This window comes from Toxotes jaculatrix, chromosome 24, assembly GCF_017976425.1.
Source record: "Toxotes jaculatrix isolate fToxJac2 chromosome 24, fToxJac2.pri, whole genome shotgun sequence".
Lineage (NCBI taxonomy): Eukaryota > Metazoa > Chordata > Actinopteri > Toxotidae > Toxotes > Toxotes jaculatrix.
In genome coordinates this window covers 8,376,093-8,393,434 of record NC_054417.1, presented here as the reverse complement: position 1 = coordinate 8,393,434, position 17,342 = coordinate 8,376,093, and the positions used below count along the sequence as shown (strand labels likewise).

Sequence of the window (17,342 nt, the reverse complement as noted above, 5' to 3'; positions counted from 1 at the left end):
GTTTAAAGAGCGATTTGTTAGTCCGTGATGACTTTGCGGTCCAATTTGCGAAAGGTCAAGGTAGTAGATATTTGGTTGTCAAAAATGGCACCGAAATGTCATCGGTGCCAATGGATCGCTTTTGATAACCGTGATAGCATAATTTACAGCATTCTCATTAGATGATTCTTTGCGGCTTTTGAAGACAGCTAAGCTAATTGTGAGAGACTCAATGTTATGATGATGGGTTTTTTTTAAGTGGGTTAATTTAAGATTGAGTGACGACTGACCAGGGTGCGGCTTGGTGCAATCAGTTCCTGGACCTAAACCTAAAAACTGTCAGGTTAATGAAATGTTGTTTATTTTATGTTTTACTTTCAGTCGGTGCAACGTACCAAGCTTCTCCATCATTCACCCAAATGAAACGAGAACTTATTCTTCACATTTGCTTTTCTAAAAGAAAAAATATAAAATGGAACTTGTTTCTTTAAGGAGAAATGACCGACTTTTCATTCAGTGCGGGAGGAAATCACCTGGATCAAAGTGTGCTTTGGCACCAGGACGTGATCAAACTGCTTATGTCTTTAAATGAAATCACATGTGATCTAGTGGCGGGGAGCTTCCACAGCAGTGCAACAGTACTGTTTCCAAAAGTCCTTTAAGCAGTCAAAATGGAAAACATTTGCTATGCTAGAATTTTGAGAACGGAGAGAGGAAAAAAAGTGAAGAAGAAAACACCACGACGAGCATGAAGTAATAGTAATTAAAGCTGAAGGAAGGGTTTTTAGAGGGAGGGCTGCGTGGCGTTCTGTGGGGTGAGTTTGGTTTACCATAACAGCAACCAGGGCCAATTGTCAGGGTGGCCAGGATGATATCATGGAAGGGAGGGGTGTGTGGCTGCAAATCAGCTTTGATGGCTTAATGAAAAATGGCAGGTAGGGTTAGCTTCCACCAGGAGCAGGCGACGGGACACAAACACACGCAAAGACTCATTTAGTTAACCAGGAAGGCTGAAAACAGCACAAGGTTTTAAAAATTCAAATCCCTTTAGCTGCCTATAAACATCCAGGGATTTGCCTTAGTGGTCACTGAGTCAGCAAGACAAGATTTTCTCTAGTTACAGCTCACAGTTTTTGGATGTCATTGTTTGGTTCTTGTTTCTTTAAAGAGGTGGTTGTCAACCTGGGGTCAGATCCCCCAGAGGGGTCACAAGTTGATGAACAAGATAAGGAAGCAGCAACCAACCCTAAACTAAAAAGGGCTTTTGTTTTATCATTAGATGCGTACAATGCATTTGGATGTAAAGTATTTAACACAGAGTCTCTGGTGTGCACTGTAGTAGAACTCTACCCAGTTTCCAAATGTCCACAATGACCCGAAGGACATTGTAATTTCCACTGTACTAGCAATCCCTCAAAGTTCTGAAAAAAAACCTGACAAGGGAAACCATTCTTTGGCTGAACTGGTCACAGATTGTAGACTTATGCAACCTGTGATGAGAGGCTGCAAGCAGAGCTCAGAAGACAAAAAGGTTGGGAAAGCATGTCGCAGCTTAGGTAACAGGGACAGAGAGTCGAGTGAGCTGCAAAGGAAAAGAGCAACACACAACTATACAAAACACATTCATTCATTCACATTGAGCTGGGTCAACTCACCTGTACCGTTTCCAACTGCCTGCAAAGTGGCATCAGGCCCCAGAGTGTCAAAATCATCTTTTATTTCATCTGCACAGAAACAGAGAAGAAGAAAAAGGGGGGTGAGGGGTGAGAGAGGGGAGGGTGAGTACCGTGCAAACCAACAACCGCTGACAATGAGGCCTTTAAGAAAAAGGTATGGAAAAAAGCAATAAAGGCACCGCTGTGCATGGCGGCACGCCGCAGCTTTGTTCGGCATGCTTAATGAATGCTATCATCTGGGCCAGACAGTGACTTATTTACCTTTAACATGACAACAAGCACCGGGGGAGGCAAAGAAAGCTTCAATCGCCAAACAGAGCGATTAAATACAACATGGAGCACATCCACCTGAGCAATCATAGAGCTCCAGCCAACACGCAGGCTGAGCTTATTACTCCCTGGCTGTGACGCCGCTGCAATCCTCTGCATGCAGGATCACGCTTGTTTTATCATATGTCATTTGGTGGATGCTTTTATCCGAAGCTGCTCATGAGTATTGCGAGCGCACACATTTTTTTGATTTCCCACAACCCCTGGCAGAGAGTTAGCGCCTTGCTCCTAACTAAAAAGAATACAGCCCTTCACCACAAATTAAGAGTTTTAGTTGCACAAACATTTCTCAGGGGCAGAGCTGCTCTGGAGGCAGAAATACCCTCATTGGTTGGGGTAAACCTCAGGTGGGTGGAGTCAAAGAATTAATGTTTTCTGGTGAAGAATGTCGGCTGACTGAAGCCCAGTGAAACAGACAACAGCTAAAACAGGAGCGATAAAACATTTCAGAGCCGTACACAGGTAATACTAAAGGGTAAATAAAAATATCACAATTTTTGACTCCACCCACCCAAAGCTGACCTCAACCATTCCAATTTTCTTCTTTGTCCCAGAGAGGCCCTGCCTCAGAGACACGTTCGAATCAGTAAACCTTCAGGAGTACTGGTTTAAACAGAACAGGTTCTTACTGCCAATCAGGATAATGGCACCCAAACTGTGCAGACGGGCAGATATTGTCCTGGCACAGGTGAGGCGGCTGTAAATAAACGGTGGATTGACAGGCTCATAAACAAACCCTCTTTTGACAAATTCATCCCTCCGCGGTCGACAGGAGGACACTGACTGGACAATCAGCTTAAGGAGCCCCTGGTCTGTCCTTCCTGCCTCGTCGGTAAAAATTAAATCAAGGTGCTTCCGAGAACATGGGGGCTTTGTGTTAAAAAAAAAAAAACACAAACAAAAAACCTGCATTGTGTGCCTTACACGCATCTGTTCTTGCTCTGCTGCTCCGCAAGGACGTTACAAGTGTTGCATTGTGAAGATTTTTTTTTTTTTTTTTTTACCCGTCCACAGCAGGATCTGATGTATCTGACTATCCCTTGGCTATTAAACCAGGATGAGCGCCTACATTGAGAAACCTGGCTGAGATATTACAGGAAAGGTGGTGGGTGTATTGTTGATAATAATGTTATCCTGCTTACATTACGCTACACAAAAGCCAGAAGCAAAAAGAATTTTTATTTTTAGTTGGAAACAATGGGCTTAATAGTTGTGGAATGCTTTCTGAAGCTCGCAATTCAGGGTTGTCTCAAAATTAAAGATTTGGCTTCTGCGGTGAAATGATAAATATCCCTGTCAATGGCTCCAGAGAATAATGACAGACTCTTCTGGAGGGGCATGTCCTAGTTTAACTTTCCCCTTGCAAGGATTTTTTTTTCCTCTTCTTTTTTTTCTGTACATTTGATTGCACGTCTGCCAAACAGCATCAAAACCACAGACGCAGTATGAGAAAATAAATGGGTTTTAAACAACATAAATTAAGCTATGACAAAACAAAACAGATAAAAAAAACCCTCCACCACAGATTAAAATATACCCACAAGTATCAGATATCAGCATGTATGAAAACCTCCCCCCCTTCCGCACTGAACACGGTCGAAACTCCCTCACATTTCTGTGTCCTTGTAGGCACTGTGTTTGTTTTGGGTAATCAAATTTGGCTGCATACTTTTGGTTTGACGCAAGGGGATGACCAGTGGGATTTACTGGCCCCTCCACTCTCCCCTATTTACCTTGGAAAACTTTTGTTATCTGTGGTGTGAAGGGAGGGACTGCTGCCTTCCAGCAGGAGGTAGGCTAATACCACATACACCTCTCTGCTATGGGCCTCTGGCACACATACATGCATGCATCCATGCCAGTCCTGAACTACATTCAAATGGGACAAAGTGTCATTGTGGTGAGCTGGGTGCTTGGTCTTTCTATAGCAAGAAAGGCTCTAACGCTGCCGCTGTGGAGCCTGCTTTACACAACAGTTTCACAGGACATTATCAGTTTCACGACTTCATCTCATAGAATAGGATTTAAAATTTTCACATTATGAAAAAAAAACAAACATAACAAGTAATGTAAAAACAAGGGGAAAAAGAGGGATTTGATTTCTTCTGGAGTCATTTATGCCACAAATATGTGCCTATTCTTGGTCATGGAAAGCATTTTGGATCAAACTGTCCACTAAATGCTGGAAAAGTGTGTTTTGTCAGCAGTAAATCACAGAGGACCTGAGGCGGTAAGGTACACACCTCCTTGAAGAGCGATGTTGAGGTCTGAGAGCCGACTCTGGACCCAGGAGGAGTCCAGAATACCTTGGCCAGGCCGTAATTCCACCTATTTTCATAGCAGCTCTGATGCTGTTTATTTTGAAAACATTCCTACTTTTATGGCTGGTCACCGCAGTCGCAAGCGCTTTAAAGTTCTGCCCTCGTGCATTTAGCCTCATTTATCCTGACTCTGTCACGTTTGAGGAAAACATTTCATAGATTCAGAATCTCAGAAATAAAACAATATTTTTTAAAAACAGGTTTTTGAAAGCTGATGCCAATTCTGATATTTTTAGACTGAAGTTGTCAGTAGTAGATATTTTGTGTCGGTGTTCCATCCTTTTAAATGTGAGCATTTTACAGCCAAAGAATAACCAAAGAAGTGTTTTCCTCTGAATTTCATTCTTGGCAGGGTGAAAAGCATCAGAAACGCTGCACTTATTGAAAAACATGGCAAACTCCTGGATACAGTAGGTGACAAATTAATAACCTGACAAATGCGCAAAGAAAACAAGAACCACTGTTTTATCAAAAACAGGAGTCCAAATTTGGCAAAAACGTCAAACAAGAGAAAGATTTTGTGTTTTCAAATAAGGCGTCTCCAGGATCGAGCCAATATGCTTCCCAACCAACACGAGGAAGAAACTGGGATTTTCACAGCCTGAGACTTCTGCAGTGTGAAGTCAGAAATCCTCCCGACGCCCTGAAGAAGAGTTTAAAAAGGGGCGAAGGGAGAACGCAGGTGATTTATTTGAAAATGTCTGTCACTGATCATGATGTCATGCTTTCCAGCACATCGTGTCCAGCCTCGCTGTGGGATGAAGGAATGTCAAGGACAACGCCAGACACAAGACTCTGATTGTGCCCTGGAATCAGAAGAGGCTCGGTGATAAACTTTTTTTTTTTTTTCTCTTTCCTTCTAACATGCAGCAGTTACGCCTCAGAAAATCATTTAGGCTGTGTGTCTCTGCAGCTAAAGACACTTCATTTTAAAGCATCATAATACATTACATGTGTGTTTGTGTTTTAGGGCAATATTTTTGGACTTTTACTCCAATTCCCAAACTTGTGCAGAGCTACAATGGGTTATATTCACTCTCACTTCCAAGACCTGTGTAAAAACACTTGATAGAGAAGTGACGACTAAATCATTCTGAGTAGGAAGAAGGGAGGGTGCTAACTTATCTCAGGCCTAAGTTATGTGCTGAGGTATCACTGTAGACACTTAGGCACCGAGGAAGAAAAAAAAAAACAGGCTGGGAAACACAGCACCCGCAAGATTGGGAAAGAGACTCCCAAATGCTCTAATGAACTTGACTTGCTCTCCGAAATATGTCAGACACTTTATCACACAAGAAGCATATTATCTGGGAATTGCAACATAGTTGAATTACAGACATTATGGCACCGCGGGTCTTTATCAAATAAACAATTACCGTATGCAACGACAGCTTGTTTATCCTTTATCTTGATTTATTTACCAAACTGTCTTTTCTTTCTTCCTCCCCTTAAGGAGCCAATATGAACTGTTATTTAGGAGAAGCAAATGTTGATACCCACTAAGTTTTTTTTTTTTTCATCCCTAATAAATGTGCAATTTTCCCCCATATTAAAATTTAAGACTGCTGAATGTTCCCCCGTTTTTCGGCACTGTGCACAGCTAGTTCATTAGCAGAAATGAATAGCGAAGCCTAGCTCATTTAAATGGGCTGTCTTACATGACTTCTCGCTATACTCTGTTCCTGTCACATGCTTCCAAGAATCATTGACTCTTATTATACATGTAAATGGCTATCATAAAAATAAAAATTTCATTTAAGATTGTTAATGACTTTTTGCAGCAGTCTGGCTTCCTTTAATGATTATACCCTGCCCCCTAATTAAAAGTATTTATCTTTCAAGCATCCGTGACTGGGGCCCCTGCAATCAGAGTTGCTCACGAAAAGATGATAAGTCAGTCAAGTTTGGGAAGGTATCACCTGCCAGGGATTAAGCAGCTTGTTAGGGAGGAGGTATCACGTGGCATCGGTCACTGCTGGAGGTTGCTGAATTACTATAAACACTGATACAGTCTGACTAACCTCCGAATCTGCAGACTCAAACACTGAAGAGTATCAACCACATTCTCACCTCCCAGTGCTTTTCATTTTCTGCAGCTCACTGGCTTTTTTTTTTTTTTTTTTTTTGTGAGGTTATACATTACTGTAAATATTTTTGTTGTTTGGCTCAGAGCAGGACTTTTCTCTAAGCATGAACCAAATGGTCTCTGTCACTCACAGAGAAAGTGTTTATCATGTCTGTCTGCTGAGGGAGCATCATCGGGGCTTCACCGTCAGACCTGGCTCAAGCAGTGTTTGCAAGACGCTTCGTGGGGTTTGTTTAAGTCTACTCGGGCACCAGATGGGTGGGGTTTACGGCATAAGACAACACCACGAGTGGCAGGATGTGCACACAGTCGCAATAAAGTATCTGAAAGTCAGCTCAGTGGCAGTTTTAGTGATTGACAGCTCACCTGAATCCCACACATCTGGTAAAGCAGGTAGAACAAAAGCTGAGCTGTTTTTAGGTTTTTCTGGACCCACATCTACAATTAAAACTAAAAAATAGGCTTATTTAGGACATTTTACAATTAGATTTTTTATCATTTTTATCATTTTATGTTAGCTTAACTTCATCGATCACAATTTAATTTTGTGCTTTTGGTTTTCTAAGACTGCAGGTCACATTTCTCATATAGTGTAAATCTCTCTGTCATTCAAAACAACAGACTGCAGATTTGGTTTCACAAACATTTCTTGGAGGCGAGAATAATCTGACTGGTTATGAACCTCAGTGGGCAGAGCTACAACTCTTCTGGTCAACAAAACTTACAATAAAACCCAGTGGAAGTCATAAGTTTGCCTTTTAGCCAAGTTTGGAAAATCAAGTTCATCTCTGCACCATCTGATCTGAGACACTTACCAGTACCATCAACTGAGGCACTCAGCATGTCGTTGTCGGGCCAGATGTGCTCCACGCCGCTGTCCCGCATCTCATCGTCCTCCTCCTCCTTGGTCAGCAGGCCGTGGCTCTCGGCGCGTGGCGAGGCCTCCGGGTTGGTGAGGCTGGCTGGGCTGCCCGTGCCATTGATCAGAGGGTCTTCCTCAGACACCGGCAGCTTGTCCTCCTCCTCAGTCTCTGAGCCGGTCTCCACCACATTCTCATAGTTGAGAGCTGTAATACAAAGAGAAACAAAGGGGGGACCCGTCTGGTCAGCAAAGCAGAGCTTAGGAAAGGACTACAGAGAAATAACGGGGTGTACAAGTTATAAATAACTAGGAGATGGATCTTCTCAGGCATTTCTTATTTTTTCTTACATAGGAACATCTCTGAAGGTTTTGGCAGCTTGTGATGTTATCGATTAATGAATGCAGGCATGTACTGTGTTGACACTTGCATTTGAGTGTCAGCTAAGTGATTACACTGTTAGCATAAATGACAGAGGAATCTGAAAAGGGATCTGGACTTGTTTTGGAAATTGAGGTGTATTCCCAGATTACAAAGGTCACCCCACATCACTGCTTCTTCCAAGGCGTGGGCGCTTTTTTTTTTTTTTTTTTTTGTGGGTTACACCCCAATTACAGCATCCGCGACCGGAATTTGTGACTGAACCACAGCGGTGGGCAGACAGCTGTCGAGGAGATGCGAGCCAAAATAGCCACTAATTTTCAGTCCTACTCACATGCCTCGGATGCCAACGAGCTGCACCTTTCAGGACGGCTCTGCTCCGGAGCATACCCGTCACGTTTGAGATGCTCCGCATAGCACATACAATATTACAAATGTCGTTGCTATGCATATAAAAGGCTTAACCTACAGTAATTTACATTATTCACTGCATGTACCCTTCGGATGTCTTTACATCTGCATTGCCAGTGAACCATGAACATAAATATAAAATGTTTCTTAACATATGAAAATATAGAAACACGACAGGGCCTAGAGGCCGATTGACTGCACACATACAGGGAGGTAGGCTGACATACATACCCCACACACACACACACACACACACATACACACACACTCAAAACTCCAGAACAGCACCCACAACACTCAGGTCCCAGACATATGCCTGCTTTTCTTAAAATAGACAGCCTGTAAATAAGGGCTGTGAACTCAATCAAAGGTGGCTCGCGTGCAAATTAGTCACCGCCATCGGCAGCCATCGGCCGCAGTGTAAATCGTGGCAGAAAAGGACGTCAGAAGACTTATTGGAGGAGTGCAGATGGAGCACTAGGCGAGCCAGAAGCATGGCATGGGGACACACCTCATTGGCAGCTTGTACAAGAATGTTCTGCGGTAAGAGCCAATCATGGGAGGGCCCGAGGTTTGAGCCGCCATTGTGAAGGTGGAGGCTTTTTTTAACATGCTTCAGTTGAATTTATGTTTCTGAGTAATGAAAAAAGCTGCAGCAGCACCATAAGTCAGCAGAGTCTTTGGTGAAAATCAACAGATTTATATCTAATAGCTTTTATGTGTCATGTCGTGTTAATATTGGTGCATAAACAGTATAAAATATGCTAAATGCCTCACATTGTGACTCTGTAAGAAATCAACAGGCTTAATTAAGGACATTGTTGTGTCAAAATTATAGATACTGAGGCCTGAAAATGTCCCTGCCTCTTGAACTTTCCCAGAAACAAGAGCGCCAACAAGATGAAGTTCACGCATGACATTTCTGAAGACATTATACATATGAAAAGATAATCCTCCCCACATCTCCTCCTAACACGTCTCCATACGATTGACTGGTCTGCACTTGCCTTCAGCGAACAACTGCACAACAGGTGCAAATTAAAATGAAAACAGGGCTTTCAAATGTGGGAGGGGAGGCAAGGGGGAGGAGGGTGGCAGGCAGGCAGGCAGGCAGGCAGGCAGGCAAGGGGGGGAGGGAGGAGGCGGAGGAGGGTGGGAGTGCGGTGACCTGCCTCGAATACCAATCGACGGAGGAAACAAAACCTTTTCAAGAGGTGTGATCACAAGGGTTTAGGCAAGTTCAGACTCAGTAATGCTCCTTGGAGATGACAAAAAAGGCAACCGAGGCTGGAGACCCAGGAGTGGAGAGAGACGTTAGGAATTCTTGGGTGGTCTACACCTACCTTGGTACAACTGATATTGTGCCTTTTATTGAGAAGTTATGTGCGTGTTCTGAAAGAGTAAAGTCTACCTGTTTAACTTCAAACATCTAGACGACTGAATCACAATCAAAGTTTGTCACACTTTGGAATCTCTCGACTCAAAGTCCCTTAAAAACAATAAAACGGCCATTTTGGAATCTCTGTGCCCCGTCAACCCCGAGGTTTTAAACTTTTCTCAGCAATGTCCCATCAGCTCTGTGTCCCCCCCAGCTTCCAGAGGAGGGGGCAGCAGCGCAGGGCTGGTGTAGAACAAAAGGCCAAGAGGCTTGGGAAGCTATCAACCCGTCGCTGTGAACCTGATCTCTGGATGCAGATTCAATGACAGCGGAGCAGGGGCCGGCTGAATGAAATTATCTAAGGCTGGACAGGTTTTAAAGGGCCTATTCTTCCCCAATAAAAAGAGCGAGGGAGCTTCTTTTTGTTTAGTAACACATCCACCGCAGAAACGCACACCATTCTGACTTCTATACTCCCACGTAGGGATGACGGAACGCAGCATTGTGGACCTTCTGCGACAAACTTTAAGGGCATGACTGAGAATATAGGACTTCAAAGTAAATCCTGGTGAATCAAAGTGGAGCTTTTATTTTATTTTTGTCACCAGTTTGAACTATTTTCTGTCTCCTGCTGTTTCTTCTTATCTCTCGTGACGTCTTGTCCTCAAGAACAAATCTAAGCACGGGGGCGTTGAACTGTCTCTGAAAGCTACTGTAGACGCAATCTTCTCCGAACGTCAGCTGTCTCCTCCGCATTCAACGTATACCTCCAAGAAGGCAAAATGACAGTGGGGTGCTCGTCAAGTCAAACGCGTAGTATTAACGTCAAGAAAGCCGCCATTGTTTAGGTGCCACCGCTGACAAGAGCCTCTCCCTCTCTAAGCATGAAGCATCTATTGGTATTGTGTCACACAACAAAGTAATTCTAACCTACTAATATTTTGCAGGCAGTAACCCCCCCCCCCCCCCCCCCCCCCGAAACCTCGCTCTTAATCGGCCTTTTGTGTTGCTGAGGAGAGAGAAAGACAAAGAAAAGATAATGTTTACTTCTCAAATGCCTCTCCTCTCCTCTCCTTTTCTTACCTTAAGTGTCATCCACAACAAAAGCAATTACGGCTGCTGTTTAACAAACTGTTGCTACCTGTTGGCTTTCTTCTTTCTCTCTCTGTTTTTTTTTTTAATCTCCCCAACCGTTTAAGGTAAATAAAAGGAGCCTCTTTCACTTGAGTTTTGCAGATAATTAAAATGACACATGTAACAGCACAATTCTTGTTTAATATTGGGTTTTAAACTATCTGACATAACCCTTTCACAGGCCTGGCATTATTCTGTCAGTCAAAAAAAAAAAGTACAGGGAAGAGAGGAATATTGTATATTGATTAGGATGGCTACAAGCATCAGCAGTGACAGCCCGAGAGAGAACCAGAGAGCAAGGGAGAAAGTCTTATTAAAATCTCATCATTTCTTTGATGAAGATAAATAAAGAAGAAAAAAAAAAAAACAATGGCACAGGCAATACTTCAGCCGTGACAGTTGTATTCTGCAGATACTGAGAAGCCAGTGGCATTAATTTAGTGCCGGGAAACAAACTCCAAATCTAAAATGATTGTATTTACAAAGCGTCAGGTTTGACAGCGAACGAATGGCTCCAGTGATCAAAAATGTCTTTAATGTTGCAGTCATAATCGACTCCTGCAAAACCCTGAGATAACTCACTTTGTGTGTGCTTTTGACAACAGTTGTCAGACCACATGCTGCATTCAAAGACGCACAAAGTCACTCAGAGGAATACGCGGCCACCAACTTGTGCCTTTGATGCTGACCCCGTGCATCTGTTTGTCAAAAAACTCTGTATGTATGGTATGTACGCATGTTGTGTCTTTGAAGCTGAGAGAGCATGAAGCTAAATAAAATGTTCGAAAACGAGCCTGTGTTCACACTTGTAGCGAGTCTTTGATAGCAGAATTTACATTTGGGTCTTCTAGAGGTGAAGACAGATTCGTTTGTTGAAACCTCTGAAATGTAAAGTGTCTGGTTAAAAGTTCAAGTCGCAGAAACCCACATAAATCTGCTTCTCTGACATCCAAGCCTGGTTCAGACCTCCTTAAACAGCAGGAATTAGGTCGTACGTGTCCTTACTTTATGGAACTTTTTCAAATTAAATAATGCTGCAATTTGGAAGATCGCATAGAGTTTTAACCTGTAAGCAGTGAACAGCTGGCCAAAATCATCAAGGGCTTCATTACCAAGATATTCTGTAATTCAACATCATTAAACTAAGAGTCCAATTCTCAGCAGCTGGAGGTGGAGGTAGAGGAGAACGTCAGGAAGATTTCTGTCCAATACCTACATATTATTTGAGCAGATAGGGTGAATAGCTTATCTAAATTTGAGAAAAAAACTGAAACTTTACTTCAATTTGCAAAACACTTTAACTCAATATTATAACATAACTTGTATTTTATCTGCTGGAGTCTTGGAGCCAGAGAGAAAGAAAGCATTTTGTGTTCGACAGGCCAACGGTAGAGGTGAGCGCTGCGGGGAGAATGACTAACACCCACGTTCGCACTCTTACGCTAACCCCGGCTGACTTTTTAGTCGAGTGTCGAGGCTTAGCTCCAGGTGACACGCTCGACCTCCTACGCCGATAATGAGCCAGGACATTCTCCCTATTGGACGATAACTGCTTGCGCTCGCTCCCTGTCTCATGAATGTGAGCCAAGCGGATCACCTGGATGGCTGCAAGGGAGATGGGGAAGCAGGAGCGCTCTGTTAGTCAGTGTGTGTGTGTGTCTGTGTGTGTTTGTGGGAGGGCATTAAGGTGGAAGCGAGGTCGCTGCCTCGTGGCTATGGCCAGCGGTAGCGGATTCTCATGATGACCTTTTGTCTGCCATTGTTCCTGTCTGCAACAGTTTAAGCACTTCCCCGGGTGAGTCTTACTCCTGTCTGATGGAAACCTCACACCTACAGCAAGACAGCTTTTCAGCTCAGTTACCTCATTTTTACATAAACAACTAATCTCTTTACACAGCTTTAAATGGCCTCGGTGACATCAGCCCAAATTTTTTTTTTTACCTCACTTTCAGTAACAGTAACTACACTTAAAAAAAACATATTTATTTTAAAAGATAATTATATCCTGTTTTTCTTTTTTGTAACAGAAACTTGAAATCAAATTAAGCTAAAAAGGCCCAAAAGTTGAATCAAAGCTAAAACCACTTAAGTGAAGCAGATTGTTACTTATCTCGAAAGGCCTGACCAGAAGTCACTGTTTGAGCAAACTGGAAAATATGGCTGCAGTGTCCAAAATAATGAATCTCAGAAAACTGATTTTCCTTCAAACAGGATACACGAGTGTTGTTTAGAAGAGAACTCAAACACAAGTCACGCCAGACAAAAGAATTGCAGACATGTTTGGATATTTTGTGCTATCTTGTCTCAGTATAATGGTGCGATCGAGCACAAGGGGCAAATCAGGGCCAAGTCGGTGAAAGGACGGTGGCAGAGGGCAAACAAAAGCCCTGAAAAGAGACAGAGAGAGAGTGAGGGGTGAGGGCCAGGCAGGGGAGGGGGCGACTTGGGAGAGACGATGAATGGTGAAAACTCAGTGAAGTGTAAACGCAACCTGGGATTGTGTGTGTGTGTGTGTCTGTCTGGGCAGTGTGTGCATGTGTATGTCTACAGAGAGGGGGAAGGGTGTCGCTGAAAAGTGAAGTGAGTGTGTGTGTGTTTCACTGATATCAGTCGTTGAAGACAACGCTGTTTTACAATATAGGTGGTTTAAGAATTGGCCCTAACCTTTCTTACAACTTATTAAGAGCAAATAACAAAGTTTAGCAGTAAAAAATTTGTTGTGTGTCAAAAAGTTGTGTCTCTGTACCAGCATCAGCACAGTGGGACCCACATAACTAACATCAATTCACTAAAAACAAGCATTGTAATACTGGGTAAATCAAAACCTGACTATTTTCAATTAAATTCAAATTCAGTCCTTCCATTCTAACCAGTACAAACTGATTTTTCCTTTTCAAATCACCTGTAACACAGTTCACAGATTTTTTTTCTGGTCCGATAAAAAACTTAGTTTTTTTGTTTGGTAAAGACCAATAGGTCAGATTGAGAGAAATTTTATGATTCTTTTTGGTTGATGGGGAAACTTCCAGCATGTCGCCACGCATCTGTCAAATCGCTACTGGGTTTTGTCCGTGAGGAGACCCTCGCAGCAGCACTGACTCTAATTCAATTAAAGTCCCATTTATTTGCCGAGGAGGCCCGAGCAACAGGCTGGGGAGGGAGAGGGAGGCAGAGAAAGCTTCAAGGTTTGCTCAACAGCTCAGAGGTCCCACCTTTGCTGGGTCCTGCATGGATTCACCATCTGTGCCCCCCCTCCCCTCCCCTCCTCCTCCTCCTCCCCCAGTTCACACATGTTCCTGCCTCCAACAAATGTTCGAAGTAAACCTCCCCACTCCTCCCCCCTCCTCCTCCTCCTCCTCGTCACACAAGCCAAAGAAGAAGAATAAAAAAGACACACAAAAGCTTCCCCTGGCTGCCCTCAGGACTCCCAGGCCAGGAGAGTGGGAGGGAGAATTCAGAGAAGAAGAACAGAGGAGGGGAAAGGTTGGTAGGGAAGGGGAGAAAGGGGGGAGGAAATGTATGTGTGTGTGAGTATATATGTGTGTGTGTGTTTGGGGGGAGGGTGGCAGAATATATATTTTTTATTCTAGCTCAGGTGAGCTTCCCCTTGCCTCCTGATGTTACCCTGACACACGTCAAGCAACGGGAAGAGGGGGGAAAAAATGGTTAAAATTAGAAAATTTAATTTATTTGATCATTTCCCAGAATAATTAGAGTTAATATGGGTTAATTAATATGCAAATCTCTCAGCAGATGTTCGGCAGCGAGGCTGCGCGTGACTGAGGAAAAACAGCCCCCTTCTACTTTCTCCTGCCTGGTTTTGGCTGTCAGTTATTGGGCCGTAATTACTGTAACTAACCAAATACACACACACACACACACACACACACACACACACATACACTGAGGGAAAAAAGAAAACGTTTGCTGGGTGAACTGCTTCCAGTTTTGGAGTCGTCGCAGGCAAAGCGGTGCTTCTCACACACATAAAGGGAGACCATTGCTAATTTCCCCTCCACTATAAAGGCCCTTTTTATGCTCCGAGCTGAATGAATGCAGCGAGTACTTTAAACTATTTGAAATTTGCAGGGCTTTGTGTGTGCCCCGATGTATAAATGTAAATTGTAAAGAAGAAGAACAAGCAGCAGTGGAGGCAGCAACTACTGTGACAAGAGCACCTGCACGTTCATACTGAGTAGAAAACACTGCTAATAAAGCAGATGTGTGGGATCTGTCTCGCCAAAATAATGGGACAGATATGTGTTTACATGCGTGCTCTAAGCTGAATATTAATGCCATAAACATGCATACATTAGTACTAAAGGGAATAAGTAGCAATGCTTGAAACAAAAATGAAACATTTGCCAAATACAATGCTGGGAATTTTGTACAAAGTCGCACAAATGTTAAAGTAAAAACACATTTTAGTTCCTGTTGAAGTTTTTGGTCACTTTAATCCTGATTTTTAGGCTTGACTTTTATTTTGATAAGTTTACTATTGAATTCCATGTTGTACATTTTTTTCTAAATAACAATCAGCAGCTTCTCAAATGACTGAAGTTGCTTCATTAATGTAAATGTAATATCTTTTCACTTTTGAAATGCAGTTCAGAGATGTCACAATGAGAATGGGAGCTTACAATAGCAGTGTTTCATTATTGTCTGACATTTTTCAGACTAAATAATCGATCAATTAATCTAAAAAATAATCAAGAGATTCATCCATAATGAAAATAATCACTAGTTGCAGACCTAGAATGAAATATTTCTCTCTTCTTGTGTGTATTCTTGTGGGAGGAGGGAAGGGTTACCTTTAATAGAAAGATTTAATTCATGAATTCTTCCCTGGGGAGGGAGAAAAATATAAGAGCCTATCTCAGAGTGCTTGCCAGGGTTCTCCTGTGGTCAGCTCTCTCCAATAATAATGTGTTTCTGATAGCAGCGAGTGTGTGTGTGTCTGAGTGTGTGTATGCATGCGTGCCAAAAGCTGAGACTGTTATCTAAATCGTTCCTCTTTCTCTACGGCCTACAGTCTCTCTCTCCCTCTTTCTCTCTCTCTTCTTTTCCACTCCTCCTCCTCCTCCTCCTATTCCTCCTCCTCCTCTCGCCCAGTCTCAAAGGGACACTGTGGCTCAATGCCACGAGTCCACGCCCTGGCCTACACACACAAAAACACACTCATGCACACACCTACATGTAGGACGCGGCTGCAACATGCATTCATAAAAATAGACACACAAACACACACACACATGACGAAACGGCATGCGGAACATTTTGTATAAATAGAAGCACACACTTTCACACATGTAATAAACACACGTTTATACAGAGACACACAAACAAACACACATCGTGTTAACACACTCTCAGGTGGTGGAATCTGCTGACATGGCCTCGTATCAGGTTAGGTTTTGGGCTGGAGCAGGGACGGGGTGCCAAATTGATAGTCACAGCCTTCTGTTATCAGGTCTGAGTGTTTAATATGGAACCAAGCTTCGTGTGTGTGTGTGTGTGTGTCCATTTGTATGTGTGTGAAGGCATCATGAGAGCCAGCGTGCCCTTAAAGTACTTGGTGCAAAGCGCCACCGTGATAACACATCTGCTTTAGGTTCATCTGTTTATGAATCACTCTTATCTGCCCTGGAAGTGCTACACCGCTCCTGTGTGCGTGTGTCTGTGTGTTTCTGTGTGTAAGTGCGAGTGTGTGGGAGTGTACATCTGTGTTCCTGTGTACCTCAGTGTGCGTTTCTCTGTAGGCTTGTGTCATTGTGAGTATTTACAAGAGAGGAAAGCAGGGAGACGAGGAGGAAAGTGACGAAAGGGAAGATCTACTTTGATCGAGGATGAAGAGGGAAACAAATCACAGTGTTCACCTGAATCCATTTACATTTCTATATTTTTTTTTAGCACAGCAAAGGACACTGGTTCAGTAAAGTATGAGGTAGATTTGGAATAGTTTTCTACTAAACCACAAATATCAACTAAAGGCTTTGGAACATGTGGAGCTGGAACAAGATGACTTTAAAGACACATATGAAGAGAGAACTTCACTGCCTTCGGATGATTCTCCCTTTGATTTTTGCTTTCGATCCACAGACCAAGTACAGAAAATTCAAATCTAGTCAAATGTGCTACAGATTCAAAACTTTCCAAACCCACTGCGCAGCCATAATTAGAAGATCCAGGGCTCAAACCTCAAATCGGTTAAAATAATTGAGAGTATAATGTGTCTGATGAACAATGAGTATGTAGAGAATAGTGTCTCTAGGCTGCTCCTGACATATTAAAAAATACCCAGAAACAACCTCAGACGGCACAAAAGTTTTAGTATTGTAACTGAAGCTGACAACAAAGTGACCAGTGTCATCCTATCAGCACAGGTAGTGTGACACCTTCCCTCACATCTGTGAGTTAACTCTTTTCCTTGCAGCACAGAGAAGCAAAATCCAGCAATTCTTCATCCCTGACGGCCCCCACGTGCCTCGTTTTAATAAAAAAGAATCTATAAAAATAAATTACTTGCTCTAAGTATATGCAAATTCAAATGTAAGCAATCATTGCAAAATTAATTTTGCCAGAACTGATTAAAAGCTTTAATAAATCTATATACAGTATTGCGCCAATCTGATATTGTAAATTTATTACGCTCCCTGTAAGATTAATTAGAAAGCTACGGTAACATATTGCACTGCCAGGCCAGATTACTGTACTTTTTTGTTAATAACAGTTAAGCAGAACCTGAGCTGTAATTACCGGCTAACAGAAGCTTTTGATGCTGATTTC

General features: G+C 42.8%; 1 protein-coding gene across 4 annotated transcripts in view; it reads right to left on the bottom strand.

Moving 5' to 3' along the window:
- Positions 1 to 17,342, bottom strand: part of zeb2b (zinc finger E-box binding homeobox 2b) — an 89,533-nt gene that overhangs the window by 14,729 nt on the left and 57,462 nt on the right. For 2 of the 4 annotated variants that reach the window (XM_041032429.1, XM_041032431.1), the window contains exons 3-4: positions 7,208 to 7,462; positions 1,635 to 1,703 (exon numbers count right to left, since the gene is read on the bottom strand). In XM_041032429.1, the coding sequence (XP_040888363.1) occupies positions 1,635 to 1,703; positions 7,208 to 7,462 (324 nt within the window). The remainder of the gene's footprint in view (positions 1 to 1,634; positions 1,704 to 7,207; positions 7,463 to 17,342) is intronic. The other 2 variants (XM_041032430.1, XM_041032432.1) reach the window with 1 other exon arrangement.